We start from the raw sequence: 18,349 nt of genomic DNA on the forward strand, positions 1-18,349 counted from the left end.
ATCTGGTGATGATCGGCCTTTAGGGTGCGCTATGATTGAGGTAGAAGCGTGTTGACCTTTTATTCAGTGAATGAGAAAATCGCCATTGCCAATAGCCACAGACTTTACTGTTCACACTTTGTGAAATTTCCTGACTTTTGCGTTGCCTCTGGAATCGTGCCAGGAGGCTTGGACCCCAGTTAGAACTGCTTGCAGTTGTAGTTCTATTTGGTAATAAAAATAATTAACTGTGTTAACCTGTAGAAGCCCTGATCTAAATGAAACACTCGCACACCTTTTGGAATAAACTTTTCTAGATGTGTAAACCTATATAGTGTTTCTTTGCTGAGCTGCCGTGGAGGGAATGTAACGCAAAGAAACAAAAATTCAAACAAACAATGACTTCACTTGGGATGATCCCCTCTTGATTTGTTAAACTCGACTGCTGAGGCCTGATTTTAGTTCCAGCGAGGTTTAGTCCCGAGGACTGTGGGGTTTTGTTACCTACTTTACAATCAGGATAGTTGGAATCTTACCAAGAACTTCCAAAATAAATTACAAAATTAGCAAGGGTTGCGCTTGGTTATTTTATTGCTCAATTGATAATGTTTTTAAATAATTTCCCAGAGCCCACTGCAGCATCTTTAAATTCCATGTTTTATCCGACGGACAGTCCAAAGCCCAAAACTAGTCAGATTACCACCACATAACGGATAGAAAAGCAGCAAAACCTCCCATTTGATCAGCTGGAGCCATCCAAAGGCTGCGCGGTTAATCGACTCATCATTTCCGCTCTAAAGTTGGCGAAGTAAAGAATAAAATCACAGAATAACGGTTTAAATACAAAGAATTGTGTGTTAACTTTTGGTACTTAACAGATTCTTGTCAGTACTTAGCATTGCGTCCTTGCAAGCAGTTATGGAAGCTGAAATGTTACCTTCACCTACGCAAAAGAGATCTTGAGATAACTTCTTGTGATATCTTTAGTGTCATTTAGCCAGTAGTTGTCCCATTATTCAGTTGTTTCTGAGATGTCTTTTTTTTTTTTTCACCTCAAAGTTATAACCTCAAAATAACCGTCCCTTTGCTGTTGCTGTGCTGTTGTATTTGAAGAAGCACTTGTCGGTACAGATGTCTGTGAAAGGTCCCCCTTTAGGTGACTAAAGTAAATAAATCGGTCACGCCCTCCACTTCAACCCGCCAAAGTAAAAATCACCAAAAACTACTGGTAACTGCTTTAAAATGTTGACCGTTTCTGATTCAAAAGGTTGAAAGACATATCAGAGAGAGAGCCAATACTATCCAGACAAACCGGTCAGATCTGTAATTTAGATCCAGGAAATTGATCTAAAAGGCATACAGATATTTTCAGTAGAAATGAATAGAGCTGCAATTTTAGGAGACTGTTTTAGGGGAAAATCATTTTTTCAAATGGCCCACAGCTTAGCTTTTAATCACACACATTGAAGTGAAACATTCTGCAACCATCAGGTCAGTTATGTAACCAGAACACTTAACCTGATGCTGACACAACGGCCTTAATTCATATTCTAAAAGTCTGTTTTCTCCCTCAACGCACACAGTCCCATCCAACATCTTGTTAAGTCTTAATTTCAGACTGATGCTCAGTGTTTTGATTTTTGCTGCTTATCACTGTTTAGAAACCATTGCTGTCCTCCGCAGGTGAATGTCTACGTACTGGGAAAAACCTTCCTTGTTCTGTCCAGAGAGCTCTGCATCAACGCCCCGGCTATAGGTACACACTTCACTTTTCTTCACCTTGTTCTACTGGAGTCACTTTAACACTTGTGTTAAGCTTGTTTTAAATTGTGGCCACTATTGTCAAGCCCCATTTGGCAGATGTATTATGTAGAGACGTAATTGTTCAAAATATGGCATTTGGTCTATATATTATGTCATAAATAGTGGAAACACATTGCCACAGTTTCCCCAGAGTTAAAAAAGTGACCTCTTTAAATGTCCAAAAACTCAGAAGTATTGAATTTACAATGACATAACTTAAAACAAAGAAAAAGAAACCTGGGAATCTTCAGGTTTATGATGCTGGAACCAGAGAACGCTAGGCATATTTGCTTGATAAATGACTTCCTCCAGGGATTATTTTTCCACTTCCATAATGTTTAGGGGACTTGAATGTCATGGTGATGAAAAGAGACTGTTATGCAAGTCTTCCTGCCACAGCAGATTCACACACACTTGTCTCTCCACAGATATTATACAAAATACTATCCCCTCATACTGTGCTAAATATTATAGGAACCTGTAAAGCTCTGCAGGCAGAGATAAGTTAATAATTTTAATGTAAGTTTCTGGAGGATAACTGCACCTTATTGTGTCGATAAACAAAAATGATGGATAGATCTAATCTTAATTAGCAGATACCAATAAATGGGGTTAAAAGCGCCAAAAAAAAGCAACGCTACTTTTGCATGTGTGCGTGTGTGTCTTTGTATGACAGATGGGAACAACAATCTTCAAAATTAGTCCAGTATTTTCAGCCGTTAAACAGCCTGCAATGTAAGGGCAAATGTTCAATGGCAGTTTTTTCCCATAATGTTGTCAGACACTTTGAATATTAATCTGTGCCTGTCAGTGGCAAAACAACCACTTTTGTGGACATAAATTGAAGGTGCGCAAATTGCCCAATAACTAGCTTGTTTTTCTGCTGCGGACTACAGCGATCTCACCTAATATTGGACCAGTAACTCAGACATAAAAACAAGGGAAAATGGGGTCCAGGCTGAAAAAAACAAAGTTACCCTTTAGAAAAAAATGCTCTTGCTCAGGAGCCCCCATGACTCCTTGGGCCCCTGTACTGGAGGCCTAGCAGGTAATCCATCCGTAGCTCCAAAAAACTCCACGTACTCATAAAAACCCAGGTGTAGTTCACCCTGCAGTAACTGGAGGGCACTGCAGTCCCTCAAATCCCCCACTCCCTTTCCCAAAATGATGTGACATCTGTAACTTCAATCACATTAGAACCTTTATGTTATCAGGTGTATAAGCATTCTTGTACAGAATACATCTGGTCATCTTTAACAGCGTCAAGCTGTTGACAAATTAAATTGTATTTTACAAAAGACACAATGTTTATGAGGCCGTTCTCAAGTGCAAAACAACTGTTTCTGACAAGATTTCTACTTTTTTTGCATTTAGAATCATAACAATACATAAAGATTGCTCCTTGTGTAACATTGCTACTTAGACTATAGCAATAACATTGTATATAGACTTGCAATGACACAATTTGAAGCGGTCCCTACTTGTTTCAGTTGTGGAGCTGAGATTGATTACATAACCACAAATGACTCTATTAATGTTGTTTCTACAGCAGCCGCAGCCCTTGAACACAGGCGACAGAGCAAAAAACGTTAACCCAGTATTTAAATTAAAAAAAAAATAACATTAAATTAAATAAAATATAACCGCTCCTTGACTTTCGAAATAGTCTTTCAAAGAACTAACCAGGCCATTTAATGTGACATTAGTCAAGTGTCATCAATGCTACATTAGGATAAAGCTAGGTATCCATTAGCAGTCCACAGCGGCTTATGCATAGAACACAAGCTCCGGGATCTGTCCTCCCTGTACTCCAGTCCCGTTGGTGCTGTCGGAGGAGCACTGGAACTGAAATGTCACCTTCCCACACTGCACCTCCGTCATGCCCTCCTGGCCAAAATAGCTCAGTTCGTTCCCATCCAGCACGGCGCTCACCGTGTAAAACGCGTCCTGCTCCACCTGAACAGGGTGCTCGAACCGCACCGGAAACGTACTGCTCGACCCATCCGACACAAACTTTGTCAGGTTCTGCGCCAGGATCACCCCTTGTCTCTTAAGTTCAATTTTGACGGTGTACTCTGCCTTGCTGCCGCTCGACCCGTACAGCCCAAGACCGGCGATAAAGATCCTCTTGTCCACCGCAAACTGAATGCTGTCACAGCGGCCGCGGTAGCGCCACTGGTTGCTCCGGTAGGCCGAGGACTGAAAGCGGTGGCACCTCTGAGGCACTAAACCCTGCCGCGCAGTCAGAGGGAATTCCAGATCAGGCTTTTTAGCCGCAGTGTACCACAGGAACACATTGTGCGTCTCCTCCAGTGTCAGGATATCACATTGCGCCGCCCCGTCAGCAAACTCCTCCAGGCTCATGGACGGGATGCGCACTAAAAACAGCGCCTTGCCAAGCACAGCTCTTTTGTTGCGGGTGGTGGGCCCAAGGCCCTGTCTTTTGCACTCCGCTGTGGCCCAGTTCATAACGGCATCAAACACCACCACCTCCTTGGTGTTGAGCGTCTCCCTTCGCAGGATGATCTCCAAAGTCTGCAGGTCGATCTCACAGAAGCCCTCGGAGCCTAGCGCCAGCTCGGCCTGGGCGTCGATCACCTCCCAGCAGCGCTGCGTCAGCTCGGGCTCCTCGAACAGGCGGCTCTGGGAGAGCAGCACACAGGCGTTCTTGGCCTCCAGGCTTGTTTCCAGGAAGGTGACGCAGGCCTTGGCCAGTGCAGGAACGATGTACTTCTTGGCAGCATACAGGGTGGCCAGCACCGTGTCTGCTTCCAGGTCGACCTCATCGCTGTACATGTACCTGGGAGAAAGAAAATTACTTTTTAATCACTCTGCATGAGCAGAAGTTTAATTGCTAGATACAACTATTTATTTAATATTACATTAATAACAGGAAGGAAGTGCCAATTTCCTCTTGTTTCTAGTATAATTTCCCCAAAAAACCTAATAATTCTATTTTGTCCCAAAGAGGATTGTATGATGACTTAAAACATCCTACCCCTTTCAGCCTAACATGGAACAGTTTTATGGTGCTGGCTTAGCCAATGCTACCGAATGAGGAACAAAGGCAGGATATTTATAACTACTATTCTGTGTATATTTCCCTCAAAGAAAATTGTCAGGCTGTGCATGAGGGAAGAGAGCCCTGAGAAAGGCAGCAATTACAGAGCACTGTGCTGCTGTCGTCCCTGCTCTCAGGCGCTCCCAGCATTTTGACATTCGCCTCTGCTTAGCTTTGGACGAGTAATAATATGCTTTGAAGTGACACTGACTGCGCTTGTCATCTCTCCGTCTGGTTGGCTGTGCGAGGGATAGTGAGTGGCTTACTTCAGCAGAATTAGAAAAGCAGCAGGTTCCACATCTGGAATATGGATCTCGGACTCCTCCTCCGCCAGATCGCCATAAAACATGGCACAGAAGACGGAGCTTCCCACAGCCAGCACATACTGGGGGGGGGGGGGGCAGACAGATGCGTCAGACAGATGCGTCAGACACACATGCAACCACAATCACTCTCAAGTTCAATAAAGGACCAGGAATGGCTTTTTTTTTGCAGACATACATTACTTCTCTAGATACATTTAACGAATATCTGACATCACTCCATTTAGATCTTTAGGCTTTCTATTGTTTCATAAATCACAACATGTAAAATGTCTTTACCTTGTGTGCTGGAACCTTCTGTGATTCCCCCAAAGGGCCAACAATGAAGTGGACATCAGCCATCAGCTCATTGTTAAACATCAAGGCATTCCTAAAAGCAGAGCAGGTTGCATGAATAAGCCACAATCAAGGATTGAGGAATATAAAATCCTCCCACATTCTTTTTGCCTAGAGACACTGGTTATTTTCATAGGTTTGGGGAGGATATAGAGCAACTAAAGTAGGCCTGGGACTAGAGATGACTTAATTGTCAATTTATCTATTGTTTTCAGTGCCTATTGACATTTTGAATTTTTTTTGCTCCAATCAACTGTCTAAAACCCAAAGATACTCAATTTACCATGATAAACCAGAATATATATATACGTCCCTAAATGACTAATCTATTGACCACATTGAATGCATATGAATCGACTCGTTATTACAGCTCAGTACAGTAAGGCATAGAACATGAAATAAATGTTCGTATGCAAATTGAAACGTTAAGGGGACTGTAAAAAAGTAATGCTGCAGGAGTAGTTAAAAATATAACACCACTTTGCAATTAGGGCTGGCGAGAGTACAGTGACCTTACTGCACTTTTATTACTATCATAATTACGCCGTGTGTTAGAGTGGCCTGCCGTTACTTCATGATGATCTTAATGCACTTTATAGTGATCCATATTTCCTGACATATCGTTGCAGGGACTTTTAAAGATTTTGCGCGCATACGTCTGCTATTTCCTTGAGTTTGTGCCCGATGATGCGGTCCAGTGTATTCAGGAGTTACCTCTCTCTCAGAGTGGGGTGGCTGCTCTGCCAGCTCGGCGGGTCGACGTTGTTGTTGTTGATGTTCTGCTGGGTGGTCGGTGTGGTCGCCGCGCTGCTTGCCGGGCTCACATGGACCTCCTTGGGCTTCTCGGTGTCCGCTACCGTCGTGCCGTTGGACAGGTTGGGGTTGTTGGTGTTAGCGGCGGGGTACAACTCCGCAGCCATCTTCTCCTCCTCCTCTTTCTCCTGCTGCTGCTTCTTCTTGCTCGTCAGGGACAGGGTCAGGATCTCATAACATACCGGCAGCCTGCCCGGGAGCTTGCCGACCTTCTTAGACTTTTTCAGCGTTTCTGGAAGTAGGAGCAGATAAGTCAAACACCTCATGATCCGGCCATGATGGAGCAACCTGCAGTCTGCCGTTGGCATCAGCACAAGCAGAGAATCTTCTCCGTGTTAATATCCGGTGAACTGAATCACTGCTGGGGTGCTTTCTCGGCGTAGAATTCAACGTTTTCTGGGTGCAATTCGGCTCCTACAACACCGCTTTAAAACGGCATCGACAGCGAAGTTTACACAACAACATCTAAATATCCGTTCGGGCCCGGAGGAGTGAGTTTCCTCCTCCGCTTCCAACTTCGACCACAAGCACTTTTTCTCCGTTTCCTGGCGGTCACCTCATCCTCTCTGGACGGAGAAATGTCCACGAAGCGTCGCTTGTTTTCCCTTTTTTCAGCGACTGGGTAATCCGGTTAGTCGCAGCTATTAAGTCCTTCCTATTTTCCCACCCGCCTCTGCGTTAATCCTGACCGATTTTTCTCCCTCTTTCTTTTGAACCGACTGTCGACCTACACGAAGACAGCCACGGTGATCCGTTGCTGCCGTTTGCATCCGAGGTAAATAGTCATTTGTCGGGAGTTTTTAAGGTCTGCTCCATTTTTCTGCTTTCCCCCCCCCCTGTCGTGATCTACTCGGACGCCCAGGGCTCGCTGAGGACCAATCAGATTCCGGCACGGTGGTGACGTTATGGGAGCCGAAGCGCCTCCCCCGGCAGCTCCGCAGACTGCGTCACCGGCTCAACCGCTCCGCCTCGACCCGGTGGAAAGATAAAATAAAAATACAAAAAAGTCTGTTAAATATGACCCTCCGCTACAGCACAGTAATGAGAAGAAATAACCCAGAAACGTGAAAAAACGTGTTGGAAGAAGCACTCTTTTACTCGATTAAAACTAGTAGTTGGCTACTAGGCCTACAGTTTAGAAATATCAGCTTCACTATAAGCGCAAAGGTTGCATTAATGAAGTTAAATCAGGAAATTGTACTTAAAGTAATAAAAGTACTTAATGCAAAAAGTCCTCTTATGCTATGTCATTGTTATTACTTTGTGTTGATGTAAAAGTGGGATTTTATTGTTGTGGTTGGTTAAAGTGGAGCTCATTTGGAACAATTTTGTATAAAACTGCAACTACTTCTGATTTCCATTATTGTTTCAGCTGCAAATGTATAAACTTTGGGCAGTAGAGTTTTAAAACCAAACCTTTTGTGTGCCAAAATCTTATTTTATAGAGTAACTAAAGATGTCAGACAAATGTAGTGGAGTAAAAAGTACAATACATGTAGAGGAGAAGTAAAAGTAGGCTCTCAATATATTGATAAAGACCGACAAACAATGCAGTTTAAATGAAACACACTTGGTACAGGCATGAACATAAAAAAGTACAAAAAATCCTCACTTAACTCTTTGGGCCTGTAGGTGTCATGTAGGAATAGATGCAAGTTAATCAATCTCATGGTTGCGTTCAAAATAACAGAACATGGCATTAAATATAGCGTTGACAAGGTTGTGACACATTTTTATAAGATGTCAAAAGATGACACAACTTTGTGTAACTGCCAAAATCCAAACTATACTGAACAAAATGATAACCGCAACACTTTTGTTTTTGCAGAAAAGGCTTATCTTCACAAATCTGTCTAAATCTGTTTTAGTGAGCACTTCTCCCTTGCCGAGATAATCCATCCACTTCACAGGTGAGACAAATCAAGATCCTGATTCCCCGCCTCCCCCTCCTGAGGTGGAGAACGGTTTTACAGAAGCACCTTGGTGGTCATCACCTCAATAACACATACAAAAAAAAAGAATAGGAAAAAAAATAGTGCTGCAATACACCCATGAATAGTGGTAAGAATAAATAAGAATGATTCTTTATCCTTTTTGGGAATGCTACAAGGCAAACACATTTTATGAATTCCAAAATCAATACATTTCTCACCACTATGTGAAACCTCAGGCATGTTTATTTATGTAGCACATTTCAGACAAATCTGATTTATGCTTTACATTAGCATAAAAAACACAAACATTCAAAACCAATACAACAGAAAATAACACAATTTCTGAAAACAGAACACATAAAAATGAGTAAAAACACAATAGCTTTAGCGCAGATGGATAAAAATCTAACTTCTTTAAATGACCTTGTGAAAGGTGCTGGTGACCAAAGGTGTTAAGCCTAGATTTAAAAGACTTTAGTTGTACCCAGAAGTCTTTGATGGTTTTATCTTTGTTGTTTATGTGGATAACCTACCAAAGAAATATTTCAAATGTCGTTGGTGGAGTTTGGAATCCATCAATGTGTCTGTGTGGTTGTACTGCTTCTGGTCTTAGACAGCACACACTTTTACCAAACTCCATCAGAGGAAAAGGAAACTCTTAGACCAAGTTCTTCACCTACAGTACCCCAAAAAAAAGTAGACGTAGCTTCGTGTCCGTTTTTGGAGCTTTTGAGAGACGAGCGTAGCTTCCCCACAGCTGAATGATAACCCTTTAAATGCTATACACACATCCCTGCTCCCACATTTGATTGAAAGGAGCAAGTTCACGGCCCTTCTCTGGGGGTGGTCAATGTAATTTTGGGGAATGTGGGGAACAGAAGTAGAAGTAGGAAAGGCAGGTTGAGGGGAAACTGGCCACACGAAAGAGTACACTACAGCCCTCCATCCCAGAATGACTCCTGGGCTCTTTGAGCATCACAGATTGATTATATTTGACAGTGAAAGAGGATTGGAGGTGGATTTTTCTTTTCCTTAAACAGCCTATTTTTTTTTCTATGGGGATCTTGGCTTGCCTCACATTCATACACTCTTCAGTAAAACTTGGAGCAGTGATGGCGAGCTCTGCACACGTATCATTACATGGTGCATGGGGGGGGGGGGGGGGATCAGATCAGTCTGGATCTTATTACCAGCTGGCTCTACCAGCTTTCCACTGGACTGCTCTTTAAATGCAGCCACTGACTTCAAAGCTATTTGACTCTGTTGTCATTGCTGGGGCATGAAACTCTACTTTTTTTCTCCTGGCTACAGCAGGAAGACGACTCTTTCTAATTTGACTATTAAAAAAGGTTTCTAAGCGTTGTAAAATACATTTTTAGAATACATCAAAACGTCAAATTGGCCAGCTGCTTGGCAGTTTCATGGCAAAAGCAGGTGGTTTTGATAGCTTTCTTCTCTTCAGCTGTAGTATTTCCATAAAAGTTACGATATGATACACTGCAAGTTTCTCAGACATTCGAGGAGCAAGAGGCTTGGGATTGGAAGGTTGCCCATTCGAATCCTTTCGCCAGCTGTGGAAATCTGGACAGAGACACTGAATGAGAAACGGGTTGCTTCAAGGTGAACTAGAGCTAAACGCTAATCTTCAAGTTCTCCAGTGGAGCTAATTAGTAGCCAGCAGTAGGATACTGGTTTTACTGGGAAGCTCACAGGTGCCAGTACGTTTTTTTTTAATCTGTATAAATCACAAGTAGACAAACTGCCTTTTCTTTGGTTTGAACCAGAGTGGAAAAATAGAACTCTGTTGCAATTCGGCTTTTGGTTTGTTTACTGCTTAGACACAAACCAGGGCGTGTAAACAAAAGTCACATGAACACACAAGTAGCCTGGTTATTGGAGTTTTGGTTAAAGTGCCATCCTGAGATAGATCGGGCAGCAGAGTCTGATATCAGTCCCTGAAACCTAAGCATGCCAGGATTTATCCTCTCCAGCTGATCACACGTGAAAAAAAAGCTGAACGTGAGGATTTAGTCCCAGAAAGCGTGTTGTGTGCTGCAGTTGTCATCACTCGTTCATTCTCTCTCCCTGTATAATGTACTCAATAGTATCCCCTAAAGTAAAATGACTATAAATCATTAACTACTTGTTTTATCACACTCAGTTGAACTTAACATGTATGTACCATGCACACTATTATTTCTTTTTATATTTTATGAAGGCACTATATAGTGAATACACTTATACAGGGTCATTAGGTTAGCACTTCTGCCTCACAGCAAGAAGGTTCTGGGTTCGAATCCAGGTCGTTCTGGGCCTTTCTGTGTAGACTTTGCATGTTCTCCCCATGTCTGCGTGGGTTTCCTCCAGGTGCTCCGGTTTCTTCCCACCATAAAGACATGCATGCTGGGTAACTAGGACTACAACTGAAAATTAGCCGACTGGCTAACTCTGGCGCATTTACAGAAAGTTCGATTAATGTGCATTGTCCTAATCAAATAAATAAATAAACAACCATAATAATAAAACCCTCTGACAAGGTTGCAGAATCCAGAAATTTGTCAATGTAAAATGTATTTCCTGCATCTGGATCTTTGTCACTGTTGTGTATTTATGTTTTGTGTTTTTAATGGTGCGTTGTTATGTGCATTGTATGTGCCTTTTGCTGTACTTAGAAAAAGCCAAAGTCAAACTTCCCCTCAGGTGGATCATAAAGTCAATGTTTCTATATTACAATGGGTTTAAAAAAAAGCTCATTTGCCACATCTTGCAGTTTTGCAAGAAATCTTCTAAAATCTTCTTCTGCAGATCTGTTCAAACAAACATCACTTATTATTCTTTCCAGCCAGTATCGTTTGATTAGCTTTATTAGATATCTTGCCATTTTAAGGAAAAGAAAAAAAGGTCTAAAACCCAACCCCCAAAAGGAGGGTTACCTAAAGGACTATGTGCTCGAGATTCTGAAGGGGTAAATCTGAACATACACTTAAAGAGTAATAACCCTTTTAACAATTTTTTTTCGCAAAACTTTCCTTTCTCATTGACAACATTTTAATAAACATTCCTGTCTCCACCAGACCCGTGCCTGTACATTCCCCGCTTCGCCCAGCTGCTAGAATTTGGGGAGAAGAACCACGACGTGTCCATGACAGCCTTGAGGCTGGTGCAGAGGATGAAGAGGGACTGGATGCACACGGGACGAAGGCCGTCGGGACTCTGTGGAGCAGGTAACCCTGACACGAGGTGGCCAAAGATGGATGGAGGGTTTGCTGGCAGCGGCCCGGGGGCTCCTGTCATTAGAGGATTCTTGGTTTCAGTCTCTGAATAAAATCGGAGGAGAGAAAAGTGATTAACGCTCTGTGCTCTGTTGGAATCTAAGACAAAGCTGCCCTTAGGATACTTCCGCCTCAGATACTCAGGGGCCATCGGCGTTTTAAACTCTGCCCGACACTTCCCATTCTGACTTTATATACAACAACTTCACAGTTCTCTAACAGAAAACGACATAAGTGGATTCCATGATGGGGGGGGATCAACAAGAAGTTGTTTGTGTGCCCTTTAAACTGCATGAATCGCAGCATACATTTATGGAAAACGATTAATATCCCACCAAGCTTGCATGTTGGCTGCAGGATTGGAAGTGAAAGATTGGCTATTTACATTCACTTCACCTCTAAAAGTAGTTTTTACTGTGTGTAGATAATGATAATGAAAAAGTCCATGTAGAACTTATCAGGGACGGTGTGGCACTGAGTTTCTGCCCCTTGCTGCGTGGGCATAAGGCCCATCAGGCATCGGGCCTTTTAACTGGTTGTTGGCTATCTGCCAAAGAGGAGTAGGCGAGGCCAACCTGCCAGCACCTGCCTACACTTACCACAGCTGGTCAAGTGTTGGCTGTTCCCTGCCGCCATTGTGAGTTTATGTAAAACGGCTGACCTAAAGCTTCTCCTCCCTATGCTGTCTCTCTGCTGGTGTCAACCTGAATCCACTCGCCTTTGATGCATTACCAGCTAAGACATCCTGAAATCAAATCACAGGCTTACTTCCTCTTTACAAGCACGGTTTAAATTTTTGTCTTTCTCTGTTCCTCTACTGCCTTTCCTGAATAATTAATTTCTTATAAATCATTGATAAGGGTACAGTTGGATGGAAGAAGGAAAGGTTTCTTCCAAACATGATGCAAATATAGCTGTTGATGAACCAGCAACGCGTAGCTGCATAAAACTTCAAGGACAAACGAGTCCTGGATGTAAAGTAATTGTTAACTCTGCATTAAGAAAGGAAAAGCAACTTTGAAGTTACGTTGATTCAAGGTAACGGAAGTAACATGTTTGAGGGAGTCGTCAGCAGAGCTAAACACCATCACTTGAGTCCTAAAGGCTGTTAGAAGTTTGCATGTAGAAGTAGAAGCATGCATCTATCTTTTAACAGGCTCTTGAGTGAGGCAACTCTAATGACTGTTATATAACTGATCCCCTTCAAGGCTTGCACTGCGATTCATTGCATAACATTAGTGTTACTCTTTTTGAAAACTGTGTTCTTGTGTGGGGGTGTACTGATGGCTCCGCGGGCTGGGGTGCTCCTGTCCTGCAGTCTTCAAGGTGTTCACACAGGCGGCTATAAACCAAACATAATATTCAAAGCTGTATCCAGTTTTCTGGAAAAGGCCAAATTAAACTTTTAGCAACATTTCTTTTCAGTGTCTGAAAAGCTTTGCCCATATTGGCACTTTTTGTGGCGTTTATTTTTAGACTGTCTTTGAGAAGTCGGTCTTCCTCTTTTTGGGGTTGCTTTGCAGTGTTGGCAATTGTTGGCAATGGTGGAATAGCAACGATTTCTGCAGTGAATCGGGCTTTAACCATCTGAAGGAAGGTGCACGCGCGTCATTACATCAGCCAATAGGAACACTCTTACTCTGTAATGACCTGTGAGTGGACAACGTCTCCCATTACATGCTAGATCATATAAAGCAGTATTTGTCAACGTGGGGTGGTACAGGCCTCCCCATTTGTGTTTTATTGTAGTTCAAACCATTTATTTAATTTTTGGCATAGCATAGTTATAAACAGACATTAAACCTGCTTGTTAAATCCGTCACATTGTGTTTTTTCTTTGTGTTTTCAGCCCTTCTCGTTGCCGCTCGTATGCACGACTTTTGCCGCACTATCAAAGAAATTGTCAGCGTTGTAAAAGTGTGTGAGAGCACGCTAAGAAAAAGGTGGGTGGTACAAGGTTTTGATGTTTTTGACATGGACATTTATTTTCATTTAAAAGCTCCCTTGTTGGATATTGGATGATGTTTGATAGTCTAATTCAGCAAGAACATTCTGACAGTTATGTACGGAGTATGGAAGAAGGCTTTCTTACTCTGGAGTTGTCTTGTTTATTAATGGTCCATAAGCAAGCAGAAGATTCATTATTTAATTTTATTTATTTCTGTATTTTTTATTTTTGGACGGCCGGTGTCCTAAATTATCTGCCCCAGTGATCCAATTCTGTCTTTCATTCTAATTTGTTTGCCGTGGTGGATCGGTGGTTACTGTACTTAAGTACATTTTTCACATATTTACTGAAGTAGAATCAATAGTACATACTATTGACTTTTACTTTGTTACATTTTGCAACAATTATCTTATTATAATTTCTACTACACTACATTTCTACAACGTGACATTTTTGGATCAACCCCCCCCCCAGTCTGCAGGGAAGCCTTCAAGCACCTCCTGCACCGGCGGCAGTCCGTCCAGCTCCATATATTACGATTCCCACTATGGCCATGGCAAGACCTGCGTTTATTGGCCAAGCGTGTACCACTCCCGGTGCTATGGCTGCTCCCGTTATTGCTGCTGCTCCCTGTACTCTGCTTGGTCATATGTGAGGCATCAGTTCACATAGGGTTAACACACAACCCGTATATTTATCTTAAAAACAATCCCGGTCCTCCTCAGCTATGAAGCCACGGAGCCGACTTGTTGTCAAAGCCTGTGTTCTTGCTAGATAAATGCGTGCAGCATTCACTGTCCTGTGGGAAATAACGCAAAGTCGAGCTTGATGCAGATCACCGATAGATAACCAGAACTGTAAGTCAGAATGTAAACTGGGCAACCAATGGATAGCACGGTTACATTAACCTAAAACTAATGTAATTAAAACGCCACAGACCATACTTTTTTTTGAATCATCAAAATAAAGACATTAAGAGAAGAAATTGTTATGCAAGTACTTTTACTTTTAATACTTAAAGTAAATTTAAAATCAGGTACTTTTTACTTAAGTAGGGATGTCATTGTGGTACTACTACTTTTACTAAAGTAAATATGTTTCTGGTTATTCTGTTAAGTTCTGAGATTCAGGACTTCTCCACCACTTTTTGTTTTTTATTTGATTTGGCCTGTCGTCAACCTGCCACCTCTCTTCCATTAGACTGACAGAGTTTGAGGACACACCCACCAGTCAGCTGACCATCGAAGAGTTCCTGAAGACCGATCTGGACCAAGAGTGTGACCCGCCCTGCTTTACAGCCGGAGTGAGGAAGAAAAAAGTCCATCAGGTATGTATTTTTAAAACACATGCTATCAGGAAAAACGAGCTAGCATGTGTCATGTCATAAAAAAAAATACATGTTCACATCCATGTTTTTGTCCATCTTATGTAATATTAAAATGACATCTTATATTTTCTTGATTATTACATGCAGCCTGCAGGCTTTCTCCAATAATTAATGAAGGGTATTAACCTCTAAAGTAAAACTGTCAAGGATCCCCGTTCTCTGCGTCCACACACCTAACAGAGAGCCGCTGTAATGGTTTCACCCTGTAGTCACTGTTTGGGAAGAAAGAAGCTTTTATTCTTTTAATCAACTTCTCGCCTTTGTCTCCCTCCCTCTAGCTGGAGATCGAGCTGAAGAAGAACATGGATGACGTTGAAGGTATGAATGCGATATCCTTAACCTTGACTCTCCGAAAACTAGCTTTTTTTCTTCTTTTAAAAACTTTTTACAAAAATGAGTTCTTAGATATTCAGGCTAGTTGGACTCCCATTCATTACACTGACAAAGGCAGAGTTTGGTAACACTTTCCTGTTGTGGTGGATGTTTCTGCCAGTTGGCTGACCTTGACTAAGTGCACTACAGCGTTGGCTGTGGTCAAACCGAGAAAAGCAACTAAAATGCACATGGAGCACATAGAGCACATAGAGGGGAAACAGCTCCCTCTTTTTTTTTACATGATTGAGTTTCAGCACGACATGTAATTAACTGTACTTCATGTTAAAAGTACTTACGAGTTGGTACACAGGAGAAGTACCATTTCTTTTGAGGGACATGACAAACATTCCCGGATCTCACTCCCTACTTTTCAGTGTCTCCTGTAATGTCGTTGATCCAGGAATGGTTCTGTTTTTCAGATGAAATTCAAGGCTTCCAGGATGAGATAGACTCCGAGCTTCAGAACAATCGACCCAAACTTAGAGGAGTCTACGCCGCCTACGCTAAAGAAGGTACTTAGCAGGAAGGAGTGTGTTGAAGCAAGCTGCAAGAAAAGGAAGTGCGTCTCTCAGCTTATCTGTCAAACTGTTTAATTTTGTGGCGTGTTTAAACACCTGCACATTGTTAGTCTTTTTGAAAACTATAATTGAGTAACATGAGATTTAATGTGTCAGTAAAAGCACTAAAATGAAAAAAGGAGCATAACACACCCAGCTGTTGACTCAAGTTGAGTGGGTCGCCAAACATCACCGTGGTAACACACGCCGCCATGTTAATATGTGACGGTTGCTCTTCCAGCTGCTGTGACGCTTTCAGATCCGGACATATTTAATTAGGCACCAGGGCTACGAGAGGACCAAAATTATGATCCCAATTATTTTGTCTGGATCATTCATCATTTCTATGCCGCACGTGGGGAATTTGTTTTGATCAATATCTTGTTTTACTTCAGTGGTTCTAAATGGGATATTTTCTACAATTGAACTTTCACATTTTATAATTTTACATGTTATTTTTGTGTATATTTATTCGTAAGCCATCCTTTTTGGATCATTTGGTTACAAAGAAACCCATATTTTTTTGTTAACGGGTCAAATTTGACCCAAGGACAACAGGACGGTTAAATGGATACATTAAACACCACATTCATTTTCAAACCTGTATCTCTGTACGTGTCCCTCTCCCAGACGGGGATAAGGACGGCGGGGACACCCTCTCCACATCGTCCAAGACAGACCCAGACTGTGAGGAGCAAGAGGAGGAAGTGCTCCAGGCCGTGGCCAACCACTTTGGCAAAGACCTGGACGAGCTGACGCTGGAGGCCCTGTTGAAACTGGAGCGGAAGAGACCAGAGGAGGAAGAGGAGGACCAGGAGGAGGATGTCCCGAAGCGAAAAGCCCCGTCGCTGGCGTCCATCCTGGGCCCGATGCCCACAGCAGCCACTCTCGGCCTCCCCGAGTCCATCGGCAAGTGCCTTGGAGACGGGAAGGAGAACGGTGAGTGCAGCCTGGCTTTTTCTAGATTGTTTTTTTCAGACCAGAGGCCTCATTTTTAGGCAGGACAATCCCATTTGGTATCACTTTATCTAAACTCAGATGAACTAGACTAAAAGTTTTTCTCGGATTTTGTCTTTCTTTGTTTTGAGTCCTGATTTTTGGGGCTTGGTCATCTCCGTTAAGCTTCTCTCTCGGCACTGTTTTTTAGATTTGTTTCTTAAATGTCATCTGTTTGTGCTTTTTTATACTTCTTCTGCATTTTGCAAATATTTCAGGCATTATACTTAATTTAGAAAACGTCTTTCTAAAATCTTTATGGTCTGATGGCCTGATTGGGAATGCTGAGGTGATACCGTTCATCCTTTGCTGTGTCTGGTACCTACTGTATCCTCATCATAACCCACAATCAAGTTAAAGAAGGCTCTCTCAGGTTTAATTGGCAAAATTAACTCTGCTCCGGGATGAAAATGGCTGAGCTGTGTGTGAAATTTGTCATCCCTTATTATGTGTAACCCTTTTTAGTACACCGCAGACAGATAAGTAATGTGTGGGAGACGTTCAGGAGGCGAGGTAGCAGAGTTTCTCAACTCTTGAGGTGGATTTGTGCCAAAATACTGCAAGTTGTTTTGATTATCTGCAGCACATTCAGCTACGGCTCTCTGGAGAAGTTGTCTGTCACTTGTTTGTGCCGAAGTGAACAATGGCATTTAAACTCAGGTGAAGCAAATTATTGCACCAAGACAGGAAAAATAACTCTGAACAGCATGACTGGTTGATGAAAAGATCCTGTCACAAAAATGTTGTCCAGCGAATAAAAACTATTCCTAACAACAGCTATACGTTTAATTTTGATTGACTGCAGCCAGTCCCGTTGCAGGAGCAGGATGAAGAGCAGATAAATGACCTGTTTAAAGTTGGTCCCGACTAGGACTTTGCTTGTGATGCCACATCAGCGTGACTGCTTATATTCAGCCTTTTCTTCATGTCTCCTTAGTCAGCCCGTTGCAAAAAACACTTTCTCTTCCTCTTCCTTTCTGTGGCTCTCTGCTCCAAGCCTTTACAAAGATAAAGTTTCTTCTTTGATGCTTTAGTTCAATGTTTTTTCTAAAACCGCTTATCACTGATGTTTTGATCAAACAAACAGCAGGAACGGGTGTGTGTGTGTGTTTTAAGCTCTATACAACACAGAGGAAGAAGACATGTGCATCCTGTGATACATACAATACTTGTTAGTAGTAACATTAATTATTGTTTTGTAGTTATACAATAATATTTCAACAGACTTATTCTGTGACCATTGTTCAAATGTTGTGCAGCCAGGTGACTAAAGCTCCAAACGCAAGAACAGGCTGAACTTTTCCGCCGCGGTAAACAAACCGTAGGCGTGATCACACCCTCTGTCAATATGACTTATTAACAGTTGCAAAAAATAAAGCAACTACAGGGATCCATCATGCGTGGCCCATAATTACCTAATTATGCGAGTGGGATGTTCTGCCCGGCCTCTATCTGGGTGTGCAGAGGCGGTGATGGATGTGAGGTAATGGTGCCATGCAGCTACATCTGCCTCCATGAGGAAACCTGTGTTTTTATGGCTCTGAGCGGGGGGGGGGGGGGGGGGG

At 42.4% G+C, this 18,349-nt stretch overlaps 2 protein-coding genes across 2 annotated transcripts in view; one reads left to right on the forward strand and one right to left on the reverse strand.

Moving 5' to 3' along the window:
* The window catches only part of LOC117936390 (transcription factor IIIB 90 kDa subunit-like), a 102,796-nt gene that overhangs the window by 24,036 nt on the left and 60,411 nt on the right, over positions 1–18,349 (forward strand). The window contains exons 6-12 of the mRNA XM_034859356.1: positions 1,663–1,735; positions 11,324–11,473; positions 13,371–13,464; positions 14,670–14,796; positions 15,135–15,174; positions 15,651–15,743; positions 16,419–16,727. Coding sequence (XP_034715247.1) covers positions 1,663–1,735; positions 11,324–11,473; positions 13,371–13,464; positions 14,670–14,796; positions 15,135–15,174; positions 15,651–15,743; positions 16,419–16,727 — 886 coding nt within the window. The remainder of the gene's footprint in view (positions 1–1,662; positions 1,736–11,323; positions 11,474–13,370; positions 13,465–14,669; positions 14,797–15,134; positions 15,175–15,650; positions 15,744–16,418; positions 16,728–18,349) is intronic.
* Positions 2,962–6,623, reverse strand: LOC117936395 (BTB/POZ domain-containing protein 6-B-like). The gene is made up of 4 exons (XM_034859370.1): positions 6,217–6,623; positions 5,446–5,536; positions 5,110–5,228; positions 2,962–4,582 (listed from the first exon to the last, which is right to left on the reverse strand). Exons 1-4 carry the CDS (start codon positions 6,621–6,623, stop codon positions 3,550–3,552), a joined length of 1,650 nt encoding a protein of 549 aa, XP_034715261.1. The 3' UTR covers positions 2,962–3,549.

This window comes from Etheostoma cragini, chromosome 20 (assembly GCF_013103735.1).
Source record: "Etheostoma cragini isolate CJK2018 chromosome 20, CSU_Ecrag_1.0, whole genome shotgun sequence".
Taxonomy (NCBI): domain Eukaryota; kingdom Metazoa; phylum Chordata; class Actinopteri; order Perciformes; family Percidae; genus Etheostoma; species Etheostoma cragini.